Source organism: Salvelinus fontinalis, chromosome 34 (assembly GCF_029448725.1).
Source record: "Salvelinus fontinalis isolate EN_2023a chromosome 34, ASM2944872v1, whole genome shotgun sequence".
Lineage (NCBI taxonomy): Eukaryota > Metazoa > Chordata > Actinopteri > Salmoniformes > Salmonidae > Salvelinus > Salvelinus fontinalis.
Genome location: NC_074698.1, coordinates 1,067,957 through 1,092,083, shown reverse-complemented (window position 1 = coordinate 1,092,083; position 24,127 = coordinate 1,067,957). Strand labels below are relative to the sequence as shown.

Below are 24,127 nucleotides of genomic sequence, written 5' to 3'. Positions count from 1 at the left end.
TCCATCACGTTTTCAAAGCATGTCCTGTAGCCTAGTTTAGTAACGTTAGTCTGTCTCTTGAATATGTTTAGGGTTGTGTAGTCTATTCAATTTGGACCGTTTCGCTGTTTTGTGACGCTCATGGTAAGAAAATAGTGAGCGGAAAGTGGCGTGTACGCCTCGTTGAGGGTGTCTGTTGGTCGGTGGAGTACTGGACATGTGTTGCGGCGTGCTCAGGGTCAGATTGGGCTTGATGGCCAGCTAATTGTTGAGGTGTTCACGAGAACACAGGCTCACTAATATCGATCTTCGGTATGCTATTGTGTACAAATGTCGCTCTTTTGAACTTTTATTGTATTCCATCTAGGCTACTTGGTATTTCCGCACAGAAGATGTTTCTGTGGTCTTGCATTTATAATTTTCCTATGCAGTTAATGAAGTGGAGCGAGATGATGGGAACTCAAGCTCGTCAAGAAGCATCACTCACTCTGTTGGCTGTTTTATGAGATTAAGCTAAACCGTGTTATGTTAATGATCACTTTCAACACCAACATTGTCTAAGGAAGATATGTCAGTCAGCACACCAAATAAAATCGAATGAGTATTGATGTAAATATGCCGCACTATTCCTCTTCCCTCTCTATCTCTCTCTCTATCTCTCTCTCGCTCTCTCTCTCTCTCTCTCTCTCTCTCTCTCTCTCTCTCTGAAAGTATGTAAAGGTTCTGAAAAGACTTCTACTGCATGTATGCCTTTGAAGTTTGCGGTGGATCTGAGTTTGATTAGATCAATACTTCTGTTTCAGAGAGAAGACTGGCAGAGAAGCTCCCCGGCTGACTAGAGAGTGAGGAAATTGTTGTAGCGCTCAGAGGAGGCGAACAACGCACAGGTTTTCTGTTGCTGCTGCCTTCGGAGCCATGAGCAGAGCGCTTATATCGGACCATATCGCCAATAGCTTCCGAGAAGATGCTCCCCGTCCCCCGGTCCCGGGGGAGGAGGGCGAGGTGCTGCCGTGCTACCCCGGCAAACTCGCCATGATGAGACCCCAGGGTACCGCGGTCAAAGCGCTTTTGCTCGCGCCTCCCGGTTACACTGCGAAGAGGAACGAGGATGGACTTGGGGAACCCGAGGGGAGCGCGTCACCGGATTCGCCGCTAGCCCGGTGGACCAAGTCGTTGCATTCTCTTCTTGGGGACCAAGACGGTGCTCATCTTTTTAGGACATTCCTGGAGCGCGAGAAATGCGTCGACACTTTAGACTTTTGGTTCGCCTGTAATGGTTTCAGGCAGATGGACCTCAAGGATACCAAAACGCTGCGAGTCGCCAAAGCTATTTACAAGCGCTATATTGACACCAGCAGCATAGTTGCCAAGCAGCTCAAGCCTGCGACCAAAACCTTCATTCGGGATAATATCAAGAAGCAACAGATTGATTCGGCTATGTTCGACCAGGCACAGACCGAGATCCAGACCAGCATGGAGGAGAGCCCCTACCAGATGTTCTTGACCTCGGACATTTACCTCGAGTATGTGAGGAGCGGGGGCGAGAACCCTGCTCATGTGAACCCTGACGGGCTAGGTAGCCTGAAGCTGGTGTGTGGGTACCTGCCCACCCTGAATGAGGAAGAGGAGTGGAGTTGTAATGATTTCAAAGCCAAAGCGCTGGCTTCTGTGGTTGGACTTTCTTCCCAGGCGCTGAGGGCAACAGTGTCTATGAGGACGGTGGAGGTGATGGAGAAGGGGTACAGGTAAGACACTGGTCCCTTCCTATTTCACATACTATAGCCAACTAATAGGGAAATGTTGGGGAATGCAGTGACTAGCCTAGTGTGAATGGCTCTTTGTAAGTCATGGATAATAACTAGGATATAACATCAAAGAGCATATACTGTCTCTAAATAGACCGTTTCCAGATGCGTTTTCATCTCACCTTGATTGTTAGCTTTGTTTGGAACACACACTCCCCCTCTTGGTCTGTCTTTCCCTTCTCTCTCTCTCTCTCTCTCTCTCTCTGTCTCTCTGTCTCTCTCTGTAGTATATATGGTGTTCTCTAGACTGAGTGCAGCCCTCTGCTGGCTTGCCTCAGTTTCCGGAGCTTTGAAATAGTTCAGCAGATAGATGGATCGCCTTCCACGGGAAGTTAACAGAGCACGCCTGGCCTTGGCCCCAGCCTGTCAGCCAATAATACATGATGCCACTACTCTGCTATGCTGTGCCTCAGCCACACACTGCTTTGGCCATTTCTACAGATAGGGATACATCTCCTTGTATCTCGAACATGACAAATAGTAGGCTAGTCATTTGAAATGTTCAGAGCCACTTCAGAGCAGTGGTTCGGTTTCACTTATCTGGACTTCATGGTCATATGTGTATCTAATATCTAAACATGTCAGATGTTCAGTGGGTGAAAGGGGAGTGGTGTTTTGCAGAATGTAGACCACGTAGCTACAGGTGAATATTTATTCATATCATACATGCTTCCGTTGTATCCTCCCCTTACTGCTCCTATATAAACAGATTGTATTTACCTTGTCATAATGGGGGTGAAATAACAACTTGCTAATGTGCTAATCAAACAAGCCATTGATTTGCCTTTCTGTATATGGATGAGGGTCGCAGTAGGACCTGAATCAGCTGATGAGGCCCAACCCACGACCAGATGGTTGTCATGGATCATTGGCCATTGACTTGTCAGACGAACCACTTAAGTTGAACATTTCTAAAGAGGGAGTCTATCAGGCTTTAGAGCTCTGGTGCCAGACTGGTGTTTGGCCTGCAGGGAGGGGAATTGGGCTACTTCTTAGGGGTTTTGGCTGGATTTTTGCTCTGCTTTGGCTAGAATGTATCAATAGAATCAACACACTATAGGGGAGGGACCAGGGAGAACATGTGTTGACAACCCAGCCTGCCCCCTAGGAGGATTGAGAAGGACATGGGTTCATGTCCCAGTGAGGCTTCAGTTCAGACCGATCTCCATTATTCCATCACCTGGTTAGGTGTTGTTTTGAGTCAGACTGTTAGGGAGTCAGGGACACCCCTCCACTACCTCTCTAACTGCTTTCCTTCCCTGGCATGTGGAACTCATTTCTTCTCCCTGAATCAGATTATTCTCAAAAACCACCAAGCTGCAACAGCGGACTCATTCTCTCTTTCAATGTTTTTTTTTTTTACCCGCAATCTCTCCCTTGCTCTCTTTTCACCCTCGCTCTCTTTTCACCCTCGCTCTCTTTTCACCCTCGCTCTCACTTGTTTACTGTGATTCTCCTCTGATTTCCCCTTCTCCTTTTTTCTCCTCTTTCTTCCCCACTTTTATCTCTTCCCTTTGAAAACGCTGGGATGTGGGGACTAGGTGTACTTTAGAGGGATATCGAGCGGAAAGGAAGGACAGAAAGGAGTTGTGGGGACTGGGAGGAGGTGGATGGGGGGTGGGGGGGGTCTCTTCCTGAAAGAAAGCAAAAGAATGAATGAGGGGGTGAGAGAGGGAGGGAAAGACGTGAGGCCAGCTGTGCTAAATACCTGCGTGTTTGCAAGCCCCTCTGAAGCTCAGGTTGGAGCTGGGGCCTATGGCTTTAGTCATGCTGGGCCCCTCTCTCTCTTCCCCTCCAACTCTCTGGCTCTCCTGCCAGTGGGCTGCTCATAAAGAAGAGGCCCTGCTTCCCCCTTTTCTCTTCTCTCCGTTCTTTCCTTTCCCTACACACTCTCACACCTCTTTTTTCTCCCCCTCTCTTACCTGGCTGTGAGCTCAGGTTCTCTCTCTCCCTCTCTTTCTCCTCTTCTCTCATTCCCCCCTTTCTTAGTTTCCTCTGCTTGGGGAGGAATGCATCACAGCAGGAGGTGATGGGCTGTGAAGCAAGAGTTTTTTATTGTTTATTTCACTTTTGTTTATCTATTTCACTTGCTTTGGCAATGTAAACATAGATTTCCCATGCCAATACGGTGAGAGACAGCTAGAGGGATTGGTCAGTTTTAGGGCCAGTTTGACTATGATAGGTAGCCTAGTGGTTAGAGCGTTGGGCCAGTAACCGAAAGCTTGCTGGATTGAATCCCCGAGCTGACAAGGTAAAAATCTGTCATTCTGCCCCTGAGCAAGGCAGTTAACCCACTGTTCCCCGGGCACCGAAGACGTGGATGTTGGGTTAAATGGGGAAGACACATTTCAGTTGAAGGCATTCAGTTGTACAACCTGACTAGGTATCCCCCTTTCCCACTAGCAATGGGCTACAGCAGCCAAAGCCTCAAGGGACATGAAGCCCCCCCCCCCCCCCCCCCCCCCCCGCCAGAGAGAGAACCCTGTCACATTCCTCAGGCCCTGGAGTGTGGTTTGACTCCAAGTCATTACTGTCTGAGACACACACCACACTAGTGTTGTCGCGATACCACTATCACCACACTAGTAGTGTTGTCGCGATACCACTATCACCACACTAGTAGTGTTGTCGCGATACCACTATCACCACACTAGTAGTGTTGTCGCGATACCACTATCACCACACTAGTAGTGTTGTCGCGATACCACTATCACCACACTAGTAGTGTTGTCGCGATACCACTATCACCACACTAGTAGTGTTGTCGCGATACCACTATCACCACACTAGTAGTGTTGTCGCGATACCACTATCACCACACTAGTAGTGTTGTCGCGATACCACTACCACCACACTAGTGTTGTCGCGATACCACTATCACCACACTAGTGTTGTCGCGATACCACTATCACCACACTAGTGTTGTTGCGATACCACTATCACCACACTAGTGTTGCTGCGATACCACTATCACCACACTAGTGTTGTTGCGATACCACTACCACCACACTAGTGTTGTCGCGATACCACTATCACCACACTAGTGTTGTCGCGATACCACTATCACCACACTAGGAATCAAACAAAACATGAAGTGACATAATGTCTTGAGGAAAACGGTCATAATGTTGGGAAAATTGCCTTATGTTGTCACCAAGAGTCACATTAGTTCTGTTTGTGCAAGCACATGATATTTTACCAACGTAGGTTTTAAAGGACCATAGATTTCAGTCTGCTTTGTGTTTTTTATTTTTTTCCCAAGGATAATCTGGTATGGTAGTATCACAATATTTGGTGTTGTGACAACACATTCTCACACACACACACACACACACACACACACACACACACACACACACACACACACACACACACACACACACACACGGACTAGTTTCAAGTTGGCAGCATAGGTCCCCAAATATCTACAACCCAGTTTCTCTTATTCCACAAGATGAGAAGAAAGCGCCCTATGGCCTTAGCTGTGGTCTAAACAGATGAAAGGTACTAGTGTATATCTGATGTATTGCTACCTGACACACGTATTTAAACTGCATTGTCCTGTGTGTGTAGGTCCCACAGGCGAGGGGACCCGGTCAACCCGTACCATGTGGGCTCATTTGCCCCAGCCACCAGCACCAACGACAGCGAGGTGTCCAGCGACGCCATGACAGACGACTCCATGTCCATGACCGACAGCAGTGTGTAAGTAGAGGTTCATGGTTTAAATTGTGTGTTTTCTGAGGGAAATGACTGTAGCCTCTCTGCTTTGGAGTATACTGATGGTTACTATTGTGGGAAGAGTGTCATTGGAAGTGATGTTTGTGAACGTTCTGGGAAAGAGTTTTGATTCCGAACCTTTTAGCCGAACCTGAACAGTGTTTGTGGTTTTCCTGACTTGTCCTGGTCTCTGTGGGGGCGAGAGGCACCACTGACCAGGGGGACCTTCAGACAAACTCAGTGAATGGAAGGAGTTTCTGTCGCACAAACTGAGCCTGTCATCTGATGCTAGCGCCTCTTTGAGGGGGTTCTCCGGTTCTAGGCCTTGGTACAGCTCACCTGGAATCTCGCACTGTGTCAGGATTAGGGAACCCTCTTGAGATCACCAATCTACACACACACACACACAGCCCTACTAGGTGATGGGAGAATAGGAGCCTGGCTGTTCCTCCTGACACCTCAGAGGCCTACTGGCCAGAGTAGAACCAGACCAGGGACAGGATGGCCTGTAGACCTCATCCCCAGGCCCTAGCCTTGGCTCTAACCATTAGGCTCCACCTCTGTTCAGCCCCCCCCTTAGGCGCTAGACCCCAGCCTTACAATGCAGGCTCCCGCCCCATTCCCTAGTACAGTATGTTTGGAGTCTGATTTAGAGGAGAAGTGTTGCCATGGTGGGAGAGATGAAGTCTTAGAGTCATGGCTGTAGTTTCTCATGACACATGGCCGTAATCAGAGACACAAGAGAAAGCAATACATTTCATGAGTTCCTTTTTCTCTGGTTCATATAAAGTCAATGAACTAAGTAGACCAGACCCAGCTGCTAATGGTGCCTGTGGTAGAGCCACCCCTTAAGTAGACTGGAACTGGGGAACATTTTTCCCCATGGTAAACAGCCTTCATAGGATATCTTCATTCATCACCTGTTTTTGACAGAAATGTAGTCTTAGTCAGCTGTTCAGGATGATCTTGGGCTTCTTGATCACATGACACATCACTGGAATTGCTAACTCGCAAACTGTCGTTCCTGTAAATCACGACCTAGCTAAAGAATTCTGCCTGGAGTAGAAATTACTTTATTTTACAGCCAAGGGAGTGGTTTAGAAGGTTTAGTATAGCAGCTATAAAGAGTTTATGATACGAGTCTGTAACTTTCTGACTGCCTGACCAGTGTATATCTAGACAGGCATAATCAAAGCACTGGTATAGAGCCCTAGATAGTACAGGCCTTGTATCCTGTGCCGTACTCTGACTCTTTGATAGTACAGGCCTAGTATCCTGCGTCGTACTCTGACTCTTTGATAGTACAGGCCTTGTATCCTGTGCCGTACTCTGACTCTTTGATAGTACAGGCCTAGTATCCTGTGTCGTACTCTGACTCTTTGATAGTACAGGCCTAGTATCCTGCGTCGTACTCTGACTCTTTGATAGTACAGGCCTAGTATCCTGCGTCGTACTCTGACTCTTTGATAGTACAGGCCTTGTATCCTGTGCCGTACTCTGACTCTTTGATAGTACAGGCCTAGTATCCTGTGCCGTACTCTGACTCTTTGATAGTACAGGCCTAGTATCCTGTGCCGTACTCTGACTCTTTGATAGTACAGGCCTTGTATCCTGTGCCGTACTCTGACTCTTTGATAGTACAGGCCTAGTATCCTGTGCCGTACTCTGACTCTTTGATAGTACAGGCCTAGTATCCTGTGCTGTACTCTGACTCTTTGATAGTACAGGCCTAGTATCCTGTGCCGTACTCTGACTCTTTGATAGTACAGGCCTTGTATCCTGTGCCGTACTGACTCTTTGATAGTACAGGCCTTGTATCCTGTGTCGTACTCTGACTCTTTGATAGTACAGGCCTAGTATCCTGCGTCGTACTCTGACTCTTTGATAGTACAGGCCTTGTATCCTGTGCCGTACTCTGACTCTTTGATAGTACAGGCCTAGTATCCTGCGTCGTACTCTGACTCTTTGATAGTACAGGCCTAGTATCCTGCGTCGTACTCTGACTCTTTGATAGTACAGGCCTAGTAACAGCGACGGAGACGAAAGCCTCCCAAGCCACACACAAGCTTCCTGGTTGTTGTTTTTGACTCTCATTTAAGATTAGAATATCTCTGTCTTTATGATGGTAGAAAAGGCTGGGCGGCACACCAAAACATGTACATCTCATTTCTAGATAAAAAAAATAAAAAGAGGGGGGTTATATCTTATTTATGGGTTTGCTTGGACGCTGGGGAATGCAGCTGCGCAGACTTCAAACATTACCTTATCTCACAAACCAGCCTTTTGATGTGGGGAGATCAGAGGCAGGCTTGCCAAATGAAGACTGGAGCGGTTCGACGAGGGGAGGGGGGCAATGCGCATGACTGTGGGATTTCAAAGCTTTCAAAGCAACAGTGAGACAAGCGGCGTTCGGGTGCACTACTGGCTAGGCTAGGTCACTGAGACACGGGTGTTTTTATAGGGCAGGGCTCGCCTGGCCCGGTAGAGAAACACTGGGTTTTGCTCTTGGTTGGTGTGAACGAAGTGCCTTAAGGCAATATTAGATCAGACAGAGTTGTATTTTGACTAGGTCAGCCATAGGCATGGTTAAAAGAGCTCTGTGTGGATTGGATTGTCCAGACTGATGGGTCCTATACTATGACTGCAGAATGTAATGGAGGGTGATCTGAGAGGAGAGATTTGGCTGTGATGTTTTATTAGCCTACATGTTATGATCATTCTCTCTGTAGGAATGACACTTTGATCAGTGGGTTTGTGTGTTAACCTTCCAAACAGTATAGTTTGCTTCTAGACTAGTCTTTTCAGTGGGATTCCAGGGCAAGTCAATGGCAGGATGCTAATGCTAACTTTGTGTATACTGCTGGTGATGAATGCTAACAGCTAAAGCCTGGCACAGCTCTCTGAGAGGGCTGAGTGATCCTTTCTGGGCTCAGTTAAAAGGAAGTGCAGGGGTGTGTGGTGAAGTGCCCACTGCTCCGGGAGCCATGGCTGGAAATGAGTGTCAGTTTTAGGGCAGATGAAATCCCCTACTCTGTCAGACACACTGACCTGAGACCTAGCAGAAACCCTATCCAATATTCACCTCTTGCTCACTACACCTCAGATTCAGAATTGACCTGAAATATATTGTATTTTTTATCTGAGTTAAATAGGGGGTGATTGAAATAGCTATTAGGTGACCAATGAGCTGCTTCCTGGTTTGTTGTGTGTATTGCTCTGTCTGATTGGCTGTTTGACCTGTGTATCCTGTGCGTTTCCCTGACAGAGATGGCGTCCCTCCCTACAAGCTGGGCTCCAAGAAGCACATGCAGAGAGAGATGCAGCGCAACATGAGGATGAACAGCCAAGTCTCCCTACCTGCCTTCCCTGTAAGTGTACACACACACACACACACACACACACACACACACACACACACATGTCCTATTGCCCCACTTATTAGTGCTTTTCAGTAGTGCAACATCCATTTCCATGGTCTGTATTCAGGTCTGTTGTTCTGTGTATAGTACCACCATCTCTATTCAACAACTACAACAACAACAAAGATCTGAGAGCAAAGCAGATGTCAGTCCCCCCCACACACCACCCCTCGCTACCTTTGTAACCCACACCCCCGTTGGGTTCCTTGAAGTCTGCAGGAGTCTGTTTCTAAGCTGTTTATCCGGTGCATTCTAAAGACCAGTGTCTTCTCTTCACACACTGATGATGAAAATATACACAGAATGGAGAGATGGGGGAGAGCTCCCTCCCTCTCTCTCAGCTTTATCTGGAGGCTCTAGAATCAACTGCCGGCTCCTCCACACACACACACACACACACACACACACACACACACACACACACACAGCGCTTTGATCAGAGGATGAATGGAGCAAGCGCAGAGGAAAGGGACAACTTCCAACAGCGCTTGTCCCCCTTTTTTCCCCCTCCACAACCCCGCCCCTCTCCCTCTTCAGGCTGCACCCCTAAAACGAGGGATCTGAGGGAAGAGTTGGAGTGTGTCAGGGGGGAGTTGGTAACTGACGGGCTTTGGAAAGGAAAGAAGAGAATTGGAGAGGGGAGACATGGGAAAATTAGTTTTGGGAAGGCCAAACTAGCAACATCGGTAGCTAGTTGAATCAAACTTTTTGACCCCCTTCTCTTCTCCTCACAAATATATGCTTTCTTAAGAGTCCAAGATTCTCTCTCCATCTTTGTGCTCTTTCACACTCCCTTTCTCGTGTTTGTTTCTCCTCTGATTGGGGGATAGCTGCCATTGCCATGATGCAGCAAGAGCCTCAGGACACGTGGGCTGGGCAGACCGCCTCTGTCAGTCTGTCTGTTTGTCTCTGTCTGTCTGTCTTCTCTTCCTTCATCTCCACTACAAAGAGATGGAAGGAACAAAAATAGAGGAAGAGGAATCAAGAAAGCCCCAGTGCAAAAATGACAATGATAAAATAACACACACACATAAGGGGGATAATGACTCTACTGTACCTCAGAGGTGCCCAGCGTGCAACAGCGAAATAAATTACCCTTGCTCCTCTCTGATCTCCCTCCATCCATCTCTCCCTCCCTCCCCTGCTGCCTGCACACATCTCCCCGTCTTCTCCTTTTAATCCTCCCTTTCCTTCTCCTCCCCCCCCTGTCGATATGTGACTTTTATTCCTAGATGTAAAGCCACTGCCCTCCCTTCTCCCTCCCTCCCCTAGTGAATGTTTGATATTTGACGAGGGCCCTTTGAAGTGTACAGACTTCAGAGGGAAGCGCTGATGGCTTGGTTGCACTACAGAGGGAACTCGCAGAGAGCCCAGGCTCCAAGGAGTGTAACCAACTGCCACCACAGACCCAGGGCCCAGGGGCGGCACTGCCAGAGGTGGAGGGGGCACTGGGGCAAGGATGAGATGGCTAGCAGGGATGGAGAGGAGGAGAGGGCTCAGGTGGAAGAAAGATGTGGACACCGACCCCTCCTTTAACTGTTACAGCTCTTAACTCTCTCTCCATCCATTATTTGACCATGCTTGTCACTTATGAACATTTTTGAACATCTTGGCATAGTTCTGTTATAATCTCCACCCGGCACAGCCAGAAGAGGACTGGCCACCCCTCATAGCCTGGTTCCTCTCTAGGTTTCTTCCTAGGTTTTGGCCTTTCTAGGGAGTTTTTCCTAGCCACCGTGCTTCTACACCTGCATTCTAGCTGTTTGGGGTTTTAGGCTGGGTTTCTGTACAGCACTTCGAGATATTAGCTGATGTACGAAGGGATATATAAAATAAACTTGATTGATTGATTGACTTGATTGATTGATCCATCTCTCCCTCTCTCTCTCTCCATCCCTCTCTCTCTCTCCATCCCTCTCTCTCTCTCCATCCCTCTCTCTCTCTCCATCCCTCTCTCTCTCTCCATCCCTTTCTCGCTCTCCATCCCTTTCTCGCTCTCCATCCCTCTCTCTCTCGCTCTCCATCCCTCTCTCTCTCGCTCTCCATCCCTCTCTCTCTCGCTCTCCATAGCGGACACAGAGATGTCCTAAGGAGATGACTCCGGTAGAGCCGGCAGCGTTTGCGTCTCAGCTCATCTCTCGTCTGGAGCGGCTGAAAAGAGAGCAGGAAACCATGAGTTCCCTGGAGGAGAGGCTGCAGCAGATGCAAGAGGTGTGGAGGAAATACTAGTTGGATTTATAGATGTGGGAATCCTTATCTCAGAGGTCTATGGCAATGGTCTAACTGTTTCCTTGATTGTGTCATTCAATACTGTTCTTCTTCCCTGTCCATGTGTGTATGTTTGTCATTGAGATCTCTCCTAACTTAACCGTTCTGTTCTGGCTGTGTGTAGGAGGAGGAGAGGGAGGAGGCTGAGGTGCCCGGCAGTAGTGCCCCCCTGCTCTCCCCCCACCCCGTGTCCCTCCAGCCCACCGGCCCCAACGACGAGGACCCCCAGGCCATCCTGGACGACCACCTGTCCCGTGTCCTAAAAACCCCTGGTTGCCAGTCCCCTTCCACCGTGGCCCGCCATTCGCCCCGCTCCCACTCTCCAGAGCACAGGACTCTTTCCCGGGGAGGCCCCGGTCTCAAGCCCCTGGTCTCACCCGGGGCCTCCAGCCCCAGTGGCACCTCCAGCTTAGGGGGCTTCTCAGTAGGTTTCACCCCAGGAAGGGCCCTCTCCCTGGGCAGGCCCAGCAGCAGCACCAAGCACATCCACCACCACTACATCCACCACCACGCCGGTTCCAAGAGCAAGGAGCAGCTGGAGAGAGAGGCAGCCCAGAGGGTGTTGTGTCTGTGCCCGGTGCGGTCTGGAGGGGCGGAGGGGGTTCCCCCTTACCCACGCAGTCGCAGCCTGGGCAGGGAGATGGTGTCCTGTGGCAGCAGTCCCGCAGAGTCCAACATGGGGCGCTCCAGTTCCCTTTCCCAAGGGGGGTGTCGGTCGGGGGCTGAGGAGGGGGCAGCAGAGGGGCGTGAGGTCGTGCCCCTCCAGCTACCCAGCGACAGCACAGACCGCTCCCAGAACGTGTGGCAGTGGATCCTGGAGAGTGACCGGCAGGGAAAGCACCACAAACCCCACAGGTAGGTCAGTCTAGCCTCTCCACTTCCTGTTGTAGTCCTCTCCCAATGCATCAGAACTACATTTCCCTTCACTTGTTTTCCTTTCATTGCAACTTATTTATTGTATTCCTCTCAGTACATTTAAACACAATTTTCATCACTTTGTTTCACAATCGCATCCCATAGTCATTTTACATGCATGCAAAGTACATTTCCCAACATTCCCCACAATTGGCTCCTCCCGCTTCCTTCCATTCTCCATGCTGATTGGCTGTTTTATCTTTGCCCAACAGTACCCAGAGCACTAAGAAGGCGTATGGCGGCGGAGCGGCATCCAACCAGACACACACGTGGGGTGGCGGAGGTGCCAGCACCCATCTCCGTGCCCACCAGCCCGCCCATCCCTTCATCCAGGACCCGGCCATGCCCCCCCTGCCCCCGCCCAACACCCTGTCCCAGCTGGAGGAGGCCTGTCGCAGACTAGAGGAGGCCTCCTTCTCCAAACCCCCCAAACAGAGGTAGGCGCTGCACCCCGACCCAGACAGATGTTGATACTTTCACTAAAACGTTGGCTCTAGTTGTCCCTGTAGACAGTGGAGTACATAGTGACACTCCCATGTATTGATCAGTTGTTTTACTATACCATTGTGATTCCTACTGTGTTGAAACGTGTCTGTGGTTAGATAGTATATGTGTGATGCCGGAGACTGGACTACCACATTATACTGTAATAACGTTTGTCTATTGTTTTCTGTTCTCCCCACCAGACACTCTACATCCAGCCTCCAGAGAGAGAAGTGCCACCCTATGCCTGTCCAGAGTGGGCCCTGTCCAGCCTCATCCCCCCCTGGTCCCTGTCCAGTGCCGTCCCCCCTCAGCCCTGCACTCACCCCTGGTCCCGGCTCCGGCCCTGCTGCTTCTCTCCAAACAGAAGAGTACGCCTCTCATCTCTCTGCTCATCTTCCTCCTCCTTATCATCTCTGCTCCTCCTCATCCTCTCATCGCTCTCATCTCGCTCCTCCTCAGCTCCTCCTCCTCTGCTCTGTTCACTAACATGATATTACATATGTGGAGGGAGGAAGATATGCATTCTCTCACACACATGTGAAGTTCCAATTGCAAGAGGCCAACCTTGTCAGTTTTTTTTTCTTTCGCCTCCCTGATCTCTCTTTGGTGTGTGTGCTGCGTGTGTAGTCCTAGGTGTGTGTGTGTGCTGCGTGTGTTGTAGTCCTTGGTGTGCAGTGTGCTGCGTGTGTTGTAGTCCTTGGTGTGCAGTGTGCTGCGTGTGTTGTAGTCCTTGGTGTGCAGTGTGCTGCGTGTGTTGTAGTCATTGGTGTGTGTGTGCAGTGTGCTGCGTGTGTTGTAGGCCTTTGGTGTGCGTGTGCAGTGTGCTGCGTGTGTTGTAGTCCTTGGTGTGCAGTGTGCTGCGTGTGTTGTAGTCATTGGTGTGTGCGTGCAGTGTGCTGCGTGTGTTGTAGTCCTTGGTATGTGTGTGCAGTGTGCTGCGTGTGTTGTAGTCCTTGGTGTGTGTGTGTGTGCTGTGTGTGTTGTAGTCCTTGGTGTGCAGTGTGCTGCGTGTGTTGTAGTCCTTGGTGTGCGTGTGCAGTGTGCTGCGTGTGTTGTAGTCCTAGGTGTGTGTGCAGTGTGTTGTAGTCCTAGGTGTGTGTGTGTGTGTGCTGCGTGTGTTGTAGTCCTTGGTGTGTGTGTGCAGTGTGCTGCGTGTGTTGTAGTCCTTGGTGTGCAGTGTGCTGCGTGTGTTGTAGTCCTTGGTGTGTGTGCTGCGTGTGTTGTAGTCCTTGGTGTGCGTGTGCTGCGTGTGTTGTAGTCCTAGGTGTGTGTGTGCAGTGTGCTGCGTGTGTTGTAGTCCTAGGTGTGTGTGTGTGCTGCGTGTGTTGTAGTCCTAGGTGTGTGTGTGCAGTGTGTTGTAGTCCTAGGTGTGTGCGTGCAGTGTGCTGCGTGTGTTGTAGTCCTAGGTGTGCGGTGTGTTGTAGTCCTAGGTGTGCGTGTGCAGTGTGCTGCGTGTGTTGTAGTCCCAGGTGTGTGTGTGTGCTGCGTGTGTTGTAGTCCTAGGTGTGTGTGTGTGCTGTGTGTGTTGTAGTCCTAGGTGTGTGCGTGCAGTGTGCTGCGTGTGTTGTAGTCCTAGGTGTGTGCGTGCAGTGTGCTGCGTGTGTTGTAGTCCTAGGTGTGTGCGTGCAGTGTGCTGCGTGTGTTGTAGTCCTAGGTGTGTGCGTGCAGTGTGCTGCGTGTGTTGTAGTCCTAGGTGTGTGCGTGCAGTGTGCTGCGTGTGTTGTAGTCCTAGGTGTGTGTGTAGTGTGCTGCGTGTGTTGTAGTCCTGCCCCCTGACTGCAGAGCCGTCTTTCATGGTGCTGAATTGGCTGACCTTCAGAGAGCAGTTCTAGAACAGAACAGGCCCTAGTTAGCCTCCCTCCTTCTGAAGTAACACTACAGAGCCTTGTGCATAGCTGAAGGGGAGCAGAGAACACACCCCCCTCTCTCCTCTTTCTAGACAGATGGTATCTACTCTCTAGTCAACCATCAGTCTTTTCTAGAATGAATTATTCTAGATCATATACCAGCCTTTACTCCTGCCCTGGTCCCCTTCCTCTCTTTCTGTGTAGCAACAGCTACTACCCACCAAGCATGCTTGTTAATACTAGTTTTCTATAGGGGAAAGTAAGTCTGTTCACACCTCTCCTCTCTCCCCCTCAGACTGAGAGACACCAACAGGGTGCTCCAGGTGACAACAGGCAGCCATGTTGCTCCAGCCATGGCTAGTGAGACAGAGGTAACCTACTTCTTCTGTGGTGAGGAGATCCCCTACCGTAGGCGGATGAAGACACACAGCCTCACACTGGGACACTTTAAAGAACAGCTCCGCAAGAAGGGACACTACAGGTATGGAAAAGGGATACTACGGCACACATTCAATGCACGGACACACACACATTCATGCATACACAGTCTGACAATCTCACACACTAGGTCACTGTTAGGATCAGCTTGGTAAGAAGGGGACACACACCCACACTAGAAAAACAGCCCCCCACAACGTGTCTTCATAGCTCCATTAGTTTCCCAGATCTCCCCAGCTGGTATCTAACTTTAATTTAATCAGGCAACTCGGTTAAGAACAAATTGTTATTTACAATGACGGCCTAGGAACAGTGGGTTAACTGCCTTGTTCAGGGGCAGAACGATAGATATTTACCTTGTCAGCTCGGGGATTCAATCCAGCAAGCTTTCAGTTTCTGGCCCAACGCTCTAACCACCAGGCTACCTGCCTCTAACCACCAGGCTACCTGCCTCTAACCACTAGGCTACCCGCCTCTAACCACTAGGCTACCCGCCTCTAACCACTAGGCTACCCGCCTCTAACCACTAGGCTACCCGCCTCTAACCACTAGGCTACCCGCCTCTAACCACTAGGCTACCCGCCTCTAACCACTAGGCTACCCGCCTCTAACCACTAGGCTACCCGCCTCTAACCACTAGGCTACCCGCCTCTAACCACTAGGCTACCTGCCTCTAACCACTAGGCTACCTGCCTCTAACCACTAGGCTACCTGCCTCTAACCACTAGGCTACCCGCCTCTAACCACTAGGCTACCCGCCTCTAACCACTAGGCTACCCGCCTCTAACCACTAGGCTACCCGCCTCTAACCACTAGGCTACCCGCCTCTAACCACTAGGCTACCCGCCTCTACCCACTAGGCTACCCGCCTCTACCCACTAGGCTACCCGCCTCTACCCACTAGGCTACCCGCCTCTACCCACTAGGCTACCCGCCTCTACCCACTAGGCTACCCGCCTCTACCCACTAGGCTACCCGCCTCTACCCACTAGGCTACCCGCCTCTACCCACTAGGCTACCTGCCTCTACCCACTAGGCTACCCGCCTCTACCCTACCCACTAGGCTACCCGCCTCTACCCACTAGGCTACCCGCCTCTACCCACTAGGCTACCCGCCTCTACCCACTAGGCTACCCGCCTCTAACCACTAGGCTACCCGCCTCTAACCACTAGGCTACCCGCCTCTAACCACTAGGCTACCCGCCTCTAACCACTAGGCTACCCGCCTCTAACCACTAGGCTACCTGCCTCTAACCACTAGGCTACCTGCCTCTAACCACTAGGCTACCTGCCTCTAACCACTAGGCTACCTGCTGCCCCAGGTAGGGTCTTTAGAAACTCTCTTGTCTCTATTCTGTTGGGCTGAATGCTCACATGAGTTGGAGTATTGACTTCATACTCTGTGTGTGTAGATATGCCTGTGTTTGTGGTTAAAACGAAGGAAGAGGAGAGAATGAGAGACGGGGGGGGGGTTGCAGGAAAGGAGGGAGAGAATTTGAAGTGAGGAGTGTTTTGGGTCCCATCTGGTATTGATTTCCATGTCGAGGCACACTTAATACGCACGCCTTTGAACCCGGCCCCTTTCATTTCAACCAACAAAGACTCGGCCAGCCGTGCAAATTCCTCACCGATGCTATCAGGCAGCCTGCTTTAAAGACACACACGTTGAAGTAACACACAGATTAACACACACTGTAGAGTGTTTGTGTTTACACGTCGGCATCATTTTCTGGGAAATGTATTAGTGATATTACAGGCTTGGTTTGTTTGAGTGGCGTGTTGTTAAACGTCAGACATGCTTGTTTGGGATACTACAGGTCCGGTTCACCATTAGAGGTGTATCCAACATAGTTTAGATTAGAACTCTGTTCCAATGTCATCTGGATTACAAGAATGGTATCAAGAGTCAAGCATTGGTTCATAACTAGTACAGACTGATGGTTTGTAGGGATATGATGGGAATGCATCACACGTATTCAGTTTCTCTTTTAGGCCATGGAGCAAGGGAACACTCTAGGGCTGTAGCTCTGGTCCAGAGTTGTTCCTGGTCAGGTCATGTGAACATAGGTGTAGGGCTGGAGCTCTGGTCCAGAGTTGTTCCTGGTCAGGTCATGTGAACATAGGTGTAGGGCTGGAGCTCTGGTCCAGAGTTGTTCCTGGTCAGGTCATGTGAACATAGGTGTAGGGCTGGAGCTCTGGTCCAGAGTTGTTCCTGGTCAGGTCATGTGAACATAGGTGTAGGGCTGGAGCTCTGGTCCAGAGTTGTTCCTGGTCAGGTCATGTGAACATAGGTGTAGGGCTGGAGCTCTGGTCCAGAGTTGTTCCTGGTCAGGTCATGTGAACATAGGTGTAGGGCTGGAGCTCTGGTCCAGAGTTGTTCCTGGTCAGGTCATGTGAACATAGGTGTAGGGCTGGAGCTCTGGTCCAGAGTTGTTCCTGGTCAGGTCATGTGAACATAGGTGTAGGGCTGGAGCTCTGGTCCAGAGTTGTTCCTGGTCAGGTCATGTGAACATAGGTGTAGGGCTGGAGCTCTGGTCCAGAGTTGTTCCTGGTCAGGTCATGTGAACATAGGTGTAGGGCTGGAGCTCTGGTCCAGAGTTGTTCCTGGTCAGGTCATGTTAACATAGGTGTAGGGCTGGAGCTCTGGTCCAGAGTTGTTCCTGGTCAGGTCACGTGAACATAGGTGTAGGGCTGGAGCTCTGGTCCAGAGTTGTTCCTGGTCAGGTCACGTGAACATAGGTGTAGGGCTGTAGCTCTGGTCCAGAGTTGTTCCTGGTCAGGTCATGTTAACATAGGTGTAGGGCTGGAGCTCTGGTCCAGAGTTGTTCCTGGTCAGGTCACGTGAACATAGGTGTAGGGCTGTAGCTCTGGTCCAGAGTTGTTCCTGGTCAGGTCACGTGAACATAGGTGTAGGGCTGGAGCTCTGGTCCAGAGTTGTTCCTGGTCAGGTCATGTTAACATAGGTGTAAGGCGTGAGAAGCATGGCTGCACTGTGGACATCCTCTCTTGTCTATGTAGTTGATTGTCTTGTCTTTCTCTCACACCATCCACGTTGTTAGAGGGGAGGATAGAGGGATTCAAAGCTTCTGGTTTTAATAGCAGTAGCAGGGGGGAGAATGTGTGGCGTTGGGTCATTTGAACATGGCTTGCGTTCAACAAAGAACAGTACGGCCCGGCCAGACGGTATTGCTGCCAGATGTTGCACACTGAAAACTCTGCCACATAAAACATGTTCCAATGGAAATAGTTATTTCTCTCTCTCTCTCGTTCCCTCTTTGAGCAAATAAGATCCGTGCTCCTTTGAAGTTTTTTGGAGAAGGATAGAGCCCCTTCTCAGAAATAAGGCTACAATTATCTAGCGTGTCTTACTTTCTCTTTCATGTCCTCTTATTTCCCCAGTTCATACTTGTCTCGCCAGAGAACAATGGATCATTTCCCCAGTCAGAGTATTGTTGTTCTGATTTAATAGAAGCTGTGTGAGACCCTGTTGCACCCCGTTTAGTGAACTCTTCCTGTGTTTCAAATGGAGACTGGTTTTTATTAGTGAACACCCTTGTGTGTGTGTTTGCGAATACTTTTTTGTTTTTGAAAATGTTTTTCCTCATTTTTACGAGCATTGTTTGTATGACTTCGTCAGCCCCTCTCGTAAAAACACGAGCTTTAGGAATTCCAAGGCACACAACGTGCACCACCCCACACATGGGCAAAATGAGGCATTTTTCCATTACAGAGTTAATGGCTGAGGTATACAGCACTTACCCTTCCTCCCCCGCTGGTTCCTCTTCCTCTAAAAAGAATGGAGGTAGTTTTGGGGGGTAAAGGGGGTCATTAACAGGGTCAGTGTAGTCATCATGGCTGACAGGAAGAGGTACCCCCTCAGGTGGTTGGCTGCTTAGATCAGATGACCCCGCCCCCTCCCTGGCTGCCTACCGGGAACCTTCTACAGCTCTCACAGAGGGAAGGGCAGTGACTAGGAGAAAATATGATGTGTGTGTCAGGGTTTATAACAGGCAGACTTGCAGGCACCCAAAATATGAGCCTTCTTTAAATGAAGGGGTCCTTTCACTGAGGGCCTAATAATAAGCAGTTAGTCAGGAGCTGGAGTAGCTCAGTACCAGGGCAGGACTGATGAAATGAGAGGAAATGGGTGGATTTTGAATTGGTCCAGACCCTCTTATACCCAATAAGCCCCTGTAGAACCATTGACTATCAAAGACCACCCCTATAATACAGAAGCCATTGGTTCAGTCTGAGGGTTAGTTGAGCGTGAAGTGTTGTTGGTGCATTGTAGATCACAGGAGTTTCTCTCCTCGAGACTCCAAAGGGCTGGGGGGAGGCTAGCTCTTGACCTCTGACCTCAGTGGCCGTCTTCTCTGGCCCCTTGCACAATGGCTCCTTTATCTGGGGTAGGGGAGTAGGGCTTAATGAAGGAAAAGAGACACACAGCGCGCACACACAATCTGAGGTTAAACCAGATCATATTGAATCCATGTGACATTATCTTCATTATGTGTCTTGCTGAATATACTCTATGTATGTGTCGGATAGGGTACTGTTCAATAGTACTGTTCCATGTATGTGTCGGATAGGGTACTGTTCAATAGTACTGTTCCATGTATGTGTCGGATAGGGTACTGTTCAATAGTACTGTTCCATGTATGTGTCGGATAGGGTACTGTTCAATAGTACTGTTCCATGTATGTGTCGGATAGGGTACTGTTCAATAGTACTGTTCCATGTATGTGTCGGATAGGGTACTGTTCAATAGTACTGTTCCATGTATGTGTCGGATAGGGTACTGTTCAATAGTACTGTTCCATGTATGTGTCGGATAGGGTACTGTTCAATAGTACTGTTCCACATATGTTTTGGATAGCGTACTGTTCCACGTATGTGTTGGATAGCGTACTGTTCAATAGTACTGTTCCACGTATGTGTTGGATAACGTACTGTTCCACGTATGTTTTGGATAGCGTACTGTTCCACGTATGTGTTGGATAGCGTACTGTTCAATAGTACTGTTCCACGTATGTGTTGGATAGCGTACTGTTCAATAGTACTGTTCCATGTATGTTTTGGATAGCGTACTGTTCCACGTATGTTTTGGATAGCGTACTGTTCCACGTATGTTTTGGATAGCGTACTGTTCCACGTATGTTTTGGATAGCGTACTGTTCCACGTATGTGTTGGATAGCGTACTGTTCCATGTATGTGTTGGATAGCGTACTGTTCCACGTATGTGTTGGATAGCGTACTGTTCAATAGTACTGTTCCACGTATGTGTTGGATAGCGTACTGTTCAATAGTACTGTTCCACACAACCAGAGTCCTATTCCATTATTCCTAGCTGCGGTATTCAGGCGACCGGGCCTGCTTTGAACACTCTAATTTTTTAGAGTACTGTTCTAGAGTACTGTTCCATGTAATCCAGGTCGTCTATGGTCTGGTTGTGTTGGATAGAGTACTGTTCCATGTAATCCTGGTCTTCTATGGTCTGGTTGTGTTGGATAGAGTACTGTTCCATGTAATCCTGGTCTTCTATGGTCTGGTTGTGTTGGATAGAGTACTGTTCCATGTAATCCTGGTCTTCTATGGTCTGGTTGTGTTGGATAGAGTACTGTTCCATGTAATCCTGGTCTTCTATGGTCTGGTTGTGTTGGATAGAGTACTGTTCCATGTAATCCTGGTCTTCTATGGTCTGGTTGTGTTGGATAGAGTACTGTTCCATGTAATCCAGGTCTTCTATGGTCTGGTTGTGTTGGCTGTACTGTACAGATGATTGACCTGTTGTCACTAACTCCCTCTCTCCCCTCCTGGGTTACAGGTACTACTTCAAGAGGGCCAGTGATGAGTTTAAGTGTGGAGCCGTGTTCGAGGAGGTGTTGGATGACAGCTCTGTCCTGCCCAGGTACCAGGGGAAGATCCTGGGCAAGGTGGAGAGGATGGACTGATACCCCTCCAGAAGTACCAGAGGAATATATAACAGAAACACACTCCATGGACACCTCACCCCTGTTCCACCAGAGAGTCTTAAAGCTAAGGACTGGTGACTGGAGATTCTATTGAAGAAGCTTGGCCAATGAAGATGGAGAGCGGAGTAGAGGAGTAGCCATCAACAGTCGACTTTATTTAACAAAAACTTCTAGTCTTGGAGATGAAAGAGGAGAAAATGGTGGACTGTGGGTTGGGTTTGGATACGGGTGTTGGGTTCCAGAAACTATACGTGAATTGAATGACCACTGTCTGAGGGAGTAGGCGGGGACCTCTGATACCTGAGAGACTGCTAGAGGTGAAAGGTTGAGAAGTGAAAGTTGGGACTGGTGCCCTATCTGAGCCTGCCTCTACCAACAACCCTAGATGTATATGCAGATGGACATATATAATGATTTTTTGATAAATGTAAAGAGTTTATTAATTATTTATTGAAATGTCACTCCCCTCCCCATAGTCCTGTGGATGGACAAGCTGCTTGGAGAATTGGGAGATGTCATCTCCAATATTTCAAATGCAAAGTATTTAGTTTTCCACCCTCCACTTTCCTGCCTTGTCAACTAATCCTGTGGCAGTGTTTTCTGTTGTGATCAGTCAGTGACTTCCTGTTCTAACTTCACAGTATGGTGTAGCGCAGGTACCACAGCCCTGTAGTCTCATGTCTCAGTGCCTTTGTTTTGTTGCCCAGGCTTTGCACATGGAAAGAGCCCACACTTAGGACAACACTACCCCCGAACTGGCCCTAAACTGGCCCAGAGCACCAAACTACCCCATATTGCAGAAACATACTAACATAGGTTTACACCTGTTAAAGACAAGCCCACCAAATGAATATATACCAGCAAAGCTCAACAGTTTTGTGCATAGCCACCCCTCATTCCTTGATGTCCAGGCTTCTGAGCAGAACGAGAGATCTAGGGTGTATTCATTTGGCCGAACGGAAGAAAACTGACAAACAGGGAGGGACTACCTTTCCTGGATCTGTCCAATAAGAAACACACATTTTCATTTTGTTTAGCACAACTGGTTCTGATACGTGTCCTAATGAGTACGACCATGTCTGCCTTCGGTAGACTAGTCCGCCCCCTCCAAAAAAATGTTTTGTCCCCCCACAAATGTTAGTGGTATTTACGCCTCTGATGTTGTTGACTTGACCAGTCTCTCCTGTGTGTCTTGTTAACCCTGCGTTGCCAGAGGAAGAGGTTATGATGCTAACACACACTACGATGCTGCGTCTCAAATGGCACCCTATATCCTATGACCAGGGCAAGAGTAGTGCACTCCATAGGTAATAGGGTGGCGTTTGAGAGGAAGCTGTAGTGTTTTACTGAGTACAGTAGCTGTGCCTACATGGATCCCTTTACCGTGTTACTACCCTGTTATCAGGGTATGATACTCCCTTGGTTTTCACAAGGGGCTTATGTTCAAAAGAGACTTTATTACTATGCCTTTTTAGTATCTCCTTGTAATCATGTTTGTTTTATAATATTTTTCATGCCTTTTTTTGTTTTTGTTCCACTTGTATTAAAACTGTAAATTATGTATTCTATTCTATAGAGCTCCCTTGGAAAGATGCCTCGGTACTTTAATTAATGTAATTATTATTATAAAGAGATGTAGCCTTTATTAAATTTTATATTTTTCAAATGAAATGAGAATGCTCTACTCTGCTTTTTTTCAAGTGTGTATGGGATTGTGTGTGTGTGTGTGTGTGTGTGTGTGTGTGTGTGTGTGTGTGTGTGTTCACACTTGTCTAACCAACTGGGGACATGGTGTGTGTGTGGTCTTGTTTTTCTATCCTTGTGGGGACCTGAAATCCCCAAAAGCTGTTAGTGCTGACCGATTTAACAGAAATATTGGTTCTATTTTGGTATTTAAACAACTAATTGACAAGTTGGTTCAATAATTTTTATTCAATGTATTTTTTTCTGTGAGCTCATTGTTCATATTTCCCTGCAGATTCTCTAGAGGTAAATCAGGTCATGTCTGAACTGTGCGATGTAGTAGGGAGCTGTAGATTCCAGCAGGCCAGTGTTCTACGTAGTTTTGCACAGAAAACGGGATAATTAACTACAATGACCATAATCCAGTGCGTGCCTACTTGTCTGGTCTGTTTCTTTTACGCCTGTTGCATAAGATTGAGGGATACATAGAGTACTTTCTTCGAAGCGCTATCTACCTGAAAATACTAAGAACTACTAAAATAGTCATTTTGCCAAACAGTATAGGCAGTAGCTCTATAGAGATGAGTTGACTTGAAACGAAATAGTCTTCAAATAAAACAATATTTTAAAGGAAAATGTGAATAACTTATGGTTAATAAGTAATTGGCAGTCACTGCCATCATGGGACTTTAATTGTTTTATTATATGGTACATTGTTCAACCCACAATGAATAGTGCATTTAATGTTTAGAAAAATAATGAAAATCTTGATTATTTTTTCCTCACCAAACCGACCTCAAAAAGTACTGATCGCCCAGCGCTAGTTTGTGCATGTCTACATGAAGATGATGGATGTACATCTTTGAATGACATTTGTCCACACGTTCCCTTTCCCAGTTCTACCTCTGCCCAGGGAGGTGTGGGGGGTCCTGGGCAAGCCGGAGGGAACTCCTGGAGATAACTGGAGGATTAGGCTGGGTACCCCTGAGCTCACACACCGCTGTGGTGGGCTGCTGGAGCTCTCAGGACCCAGAGAGAAGTCTCAGTCATATGTGTTCCTATTATCAGCTTTTAATATGCTCCCTGCTGGAAATGAATAAACAGCTCTAATTTGACCACTAGAGCCCTTCTGTGTGGGCATTCCTGACATGACTACAATTTGTATATTAATGAGTGGATTGTGGGGATATGATTTCTGACTGATTTATTTTCTCTAAACACTAGATTGGGCCATGATGATTGCACATCTGACATACCCATCAGCTAGGATGGTAGGCTTGTATTACTAGAGGCAGGCTTGTATTACTAGAGGCAGGCTTGTATTACTAGAGGCAGGCTTGTATTACTAGAGGCAGGCTTGTATTACTTGAGGCAGGCTTGTATTACTTGAGGCAGGCTTGTATTACTAGAGGCAGGTTTGTATTACTAGAGGCAGGCTTGTATTACTAGAGGCAGGCTTGTATTACTAGAGGCAGGCTTGTATTACTAGAGGCAGGCTTGTATTACTAGAGGCAGGCTTGTATTACTAGAGGCAGGCTTGTATTACTAGAGGCAGGCTTGTATTACTAGAGGCAGGCTTGTATTACTAGAGGAA

At 48.5% G+C, this 24,127-nt stretch overlaps 1 protein-coding gene across 2 annotated transcripts in view; it reads left to right on the top strand.

The window, feature by feature from the left end:
• LOC129832825 (axin-2-like) overlaps positions 1-22,521 on the top strand; it is a 34,179-nt gene extending 11,658 nt beyond the window's left edge. For both annotated transcript variants that reach the window (XM_055896859.1, XM_055896858.1), the window contains exons 2-10: positions 783-1,724; positions 5,358-5,489; positions 8,770-8,872; positions 10,994-11,134; positions 11,316-12,046; positions 12,319-12,543; positions 12,793-12,960; positions 14,735-14,920; positions 20,703-22,521. In XM_055896859.1, the coding sequence (XP_055752834.1) occupies positions 895-1,724; positions 5,358-5,489; positions 8,770-8,872; positions 10,994-11,134; positions 11,316-12,046; positions 12,319-12,543; positions 12,793-12,960; positions 14,735-14,920; positions 20,703-20,829 (2,643 nt within the window). In that variant the 5' untranslated portion in view covers positions 783-894 and the 3' untranslated portion in view covers positions 20,830-22,521. The remainder of the gene's footprint in view (positions 1-782; positions 1,725-5,357; positions 5,490-8,769; positions 8,873-10,993; positions 11,135-11,315; positions 12,047-12,318; positions 12,544-12,792; positions 12,961-14,734; positions 14,921-20,702) is intronic.
• Positions 22,522-24,127: the final 1,606 nt, after the last annotated feature.